The sequence below is a fragment of the Castanea sativa genome, chromosome 12 (assembly GCF_040712315.1).
Source record: "Castanea sativa cultivar Marrone di Chiusa Pesio chromosome 12, ASM4071231v1".
Taxonomy (NCBI): domain Eukaryota; kingdom Viridiplantae; phylum Streptophyta; class Magnoliopsida; order Fagales; family Fagaceae; genus Castanea; species Castanea sativa.
In genome coordinates this window covers 16,693,475-16,697,214 of record NC_134024.1, presented here as the reverse complement: position 1 = coordinate 16,697,214, position 3,740 = coordinate 16,693,475, and the positions used below count along the sequence as shown (strand labels likewise).

At 38.6% G+C, this 3,740-nt stretch overlaps 1 protein-coding gene across 1 annotated transcript; it reads left to right on the top strand.

Annotated features, from left to right (window-relative positions):
- The first annotated feature begins 380 nt into the window (after positions 1-380).
- LOC142619929 (uncharacterized) lies at positions 381-3,458 on the top strand. Its single transcript, XM_075793317.1, has 2 exons — positions 381-1,282; positions 3,115-3,458. The coding sequence occupies exon 1, from the start codon at positions 597-599 to the stop codon at positions 1,254-1,256; it is 660 nt and encodes a 219-aa protein (XP_075649432.1). The 5' UTR covers positions 381-596; the 3' UTR covers positions 1,257-1,282; positions 3,115-3,458.
- The last annotated feature ends 282 nt before the right edge of the window (positions 3,459-3,740 follow it).

Sequence of the window (3,740 nt, the reverse complement as noted above, 5' to 3'; positions counted from 1 at the left end):
GGCGAAGCTCGACGGTTCAGAACGTATCGGCGGCGAAGCAGAGAGTATACGAGGGAGAGAAAAAAAAAAAAAAGAGAGAAGGAAAAATGATGAAAGAAGAGAAGCCAGAGAGAACGAAAAAGAAAGGAAGAAAAAATATTTTTTAAAGGATTGAAGAGAGAAAAATTTATTAAAATAATTTTTTTTTTTTTTACCTTTGAGCTACAGTACACATCTATCTTTAGATGTGTACTGTAGCTGGAAGCAAAAAAAATTTTGCTATAGCTCCACTGCTGGAGCACACATTTTAATGGTTGAGAAGCTAAAATATAGCAATATAGCAATATGCCACCACTGCTGTGAATGCTCTAACGACCTGCCGACTTTCCTTGAATCAAAAAGCCTCAACTTCAACTCTTCTCGACTAGTCCTTGGTCCACTTTCTCGGAAAAACCGCGGCGGCTATATAACTAAGCCCCAAAAACCATTAACAAATACAACCAAAAAAAAAAAATCATATTTGGTCCTCTCCAACAAAATTCACGCCTTTTTCATATCTCCTTCTCCGATCAAAAAATCAAACACACAAACCCCCCCAAAAAAAAAAGAAAGGAAAAATGTGGTTCGATATTCTATTACAGATAGGTCTGCTTCTCTTAATGGTTTTCATGTTCCTCTTTATGCACGATATTCCCAAAAAGATATTTGCAAAGCTTCGCGCTTATCGCAACCGAGACGATATTCAAGCCAAGCGTCATTTCGTTCTCGGCGCTCAGTCTTTGGCCAAAGCCAGAGGTTCAAAAACTCATTCCGCGAAAATCTCTCTAGCCAAACAGGCCGTAACCGAAGCCGAGAAGGCGATCGAGTTGGATCCGAAGGACGCCGCGGCTCACATTCTCAAAGGCTTGGCTCTCGATCTCCAGGAGTTCAAGACCTCGGCGCTCGACTCGTTCGACGTGGCTCTGTCTCCGCTCTGCGCGAAGTCGTTGACCGGGAAGGACCGTGGCGACGCGTTTTTCAAGCGAGCCGAGTTGAAGATGGCTATGGCGGCTAAGGCTCCGCGCGGCGGGGAGAAGCGAGTTGACTCGGCGTTGGACGATTTGAACGAGGCGGTGAGGCTGAGCTCGGATAATGCGAGGGCGTTTTGTTTGTTGGGAGAGTGTTGCGAGAAGAAGAAAATGGATGAAGAGGCTAAGAAGGCTTACGAGGACGCGTTGAAGATCGAGCCGAATTTGACCGTGGCTCGTGAGGCACTGAATCGGCTCGGCTCGATCTGACTCGCTCGCTGCTTTGTGGAATCGTGGTCTGTGTTTTTTTCTCTTTTACGTTTTTGCTTTTTTGTTCTTGTTTTTGGTTTGTAGTATTGAAGGAAGAGAAAAATCCATTGTATAGATCAATAAAGAAATTGTGCTCATGAAATTGTGTGTTTCTGTGAATGGTAATTTACTAATTTGGTTAATTGGATAACGAAAACGAATTCCTGGAAATTGAATGAGTGAGAAAATTGGAAATTCTGTGTTGAATTTCTATTTCTGGCTCAAGTAGTTGAGAATTTTATTGCAAGTGAACAAATTGTGTGGAAGTTATAGTAGATCACTTTCATTGCGTTTGTTAATGATTTTAAGCACAAAATTGGGTGATACTGAATTATTGAAACCTTAGGGTTTTGCTTTAGAAAATCGTTAGACCCTTAGACTAAAGAGTTGTATCTGCAGAAGCAGATACAAATGTGTTCATAACTTCTTCTTCTTCTTCTTCTTTTTTTCTTCTTTTTTTTTTTTACAACTACTGAAGTGGCATGTTATGATTGGTGTACAGTGTCAGTTGGGTTTTCATGTGAAAACAATGTTGCAGTTGCAGTGTACACCGATCATAACTTGCCACCTTAGTAACAATCGGAAAAAGAATGAAAACAAGTTGTGTTCATGGCATTGGTCTTGTATAAGCAACGAGACAGACTCTTGCTTTGTAGTGCATGGATGCTAACTCAAGTAACTCAAGAAATGCCGTACTATGGCATACAGAGAGAAGTATCTAGTACATATGTACACTAACAACTAATAAACCGTTAACCCAAAACTTTGGGTTGGATAAGAAGTTTCGAGTACTTGCCGAAATGGAACTTTTTACTTGCTAGAAAAAGAGGAAAATATCTAGTTACTCTGAAAAGTGTCAATGGCCTTTTAATAGATTTTTCCCCCCTCAATGAAAATCGGATAGAGGAATACCCCATTTGAGGAGAGTTTATGTTCACCTGAAGTTGCCAATGTCTTTGTGCTGATCAGCTCTTTGCTGCAACGTTTGATTTTCTTTGGCTGCAAAGAGAGTCTCCTCCATTGGAAAATTAGAGGGAAGCTATATTATAGCTGGAGTGATTGCCTTAATCATCAAAATGGCTAATGCTATATGAATGAAAAGGTTGGCGATTGTTTTATTTGGAAGGCAAGCTTTCTGTACATATTCACTCAAAGATATGTGTGTGTGTGTAGCCTATACTAGTGTGGGAACTTATTGGCTGCTTGACTTAATCCATTTATTGAATTTATCAAAATTTCCAACTCGTTCAGGGATACAAATTCACCCTGCATACGTGTAGGTGTATGGTATGGTGGGGGTTATGGGAGAAGGGATGTGTTGCTGGTTAAAATTTGTATGTTCTTGTGACTCCACGTGTGTACAAGTAAACTGGATAGTGTACGATAGAAGAATAGATTCAAGCCAAACATTTTTCATCATTTTGGGAATTCAATTTTGCTAACAGGAGCCATCTATACCATCATTCTAGACTTCTAGTTGAATTTATGGTAGAAACTTGAAAACAGAGTACTGCATTATGTGATTTTCTCTTGCACTGCCATGTCAGATAAATGATTCCGTTTACTTAATCTGTGGGATCCGAGTATGAACCATCTGAAGGATGATGATATTCCTTGGTTTGAAACGTGATGTGACCATGCTTCTCAGCTAAATTTTGTTTCTTGTGAAACATGTATTTTTCTCCCCATGGTCTCTTTTAACAGATACTTGATCACATTGCTGATGCATTTTTTTAATTTATTGAGAGAGAGAATCATTCTTTTTTTTCTTTTCCTGAAGGAAATCTTAATACAATCTTCTTATACAACTTGCATGCAGCATTCAGTGGAGTGAAGACTGAAGAGGCTCTCATCGTGATGAAAATGGACCACTATGCTATTCTGCTACTTTTCATCATTGGAATCCTCTAGTTTTATCTGGAGTTTTCTCAAAGAGACACTCACCTTGTTTTTAATGGGTACAGCAAAGAAAAGGTATGCTTCCCAGCCCTTATTTTTTCTTTTTCTGGACAAGAAGAAAAAGAAAAAGTGATGTCCATCTTTTCCCTATTGTAAAGTTATAGATGATACGCAACTAAGAGGTTTCAGAAGCCTCTATTCATGTTTAATTATGGTAAATTTCTTTCATGACTTATCTCAGTTTTGAAGGTGGTTATTGTTCTTGTTGTGGTATATGAATGTCTTTTGAAGAGTACCAACCGAATTCTTTTATTCGAAAAAAGTGAGCCTCATTTTGTAATCTTTAATCAAATGAATCCTTTACTGCATATAGGTTGGTTATCTGTTGCACTACAATGCAGGTCTTTTTTATCATCAAAGCCAATTTTCAGGTGCCCCATCTATGTATTTAAATGTTATACAAAAACTGATTAAATGACAATTGTACCCAAAAAAAAAGAAGGAAATCAAGTTAAGAACCATTTAAAATTCATTTCAGACTGCCAT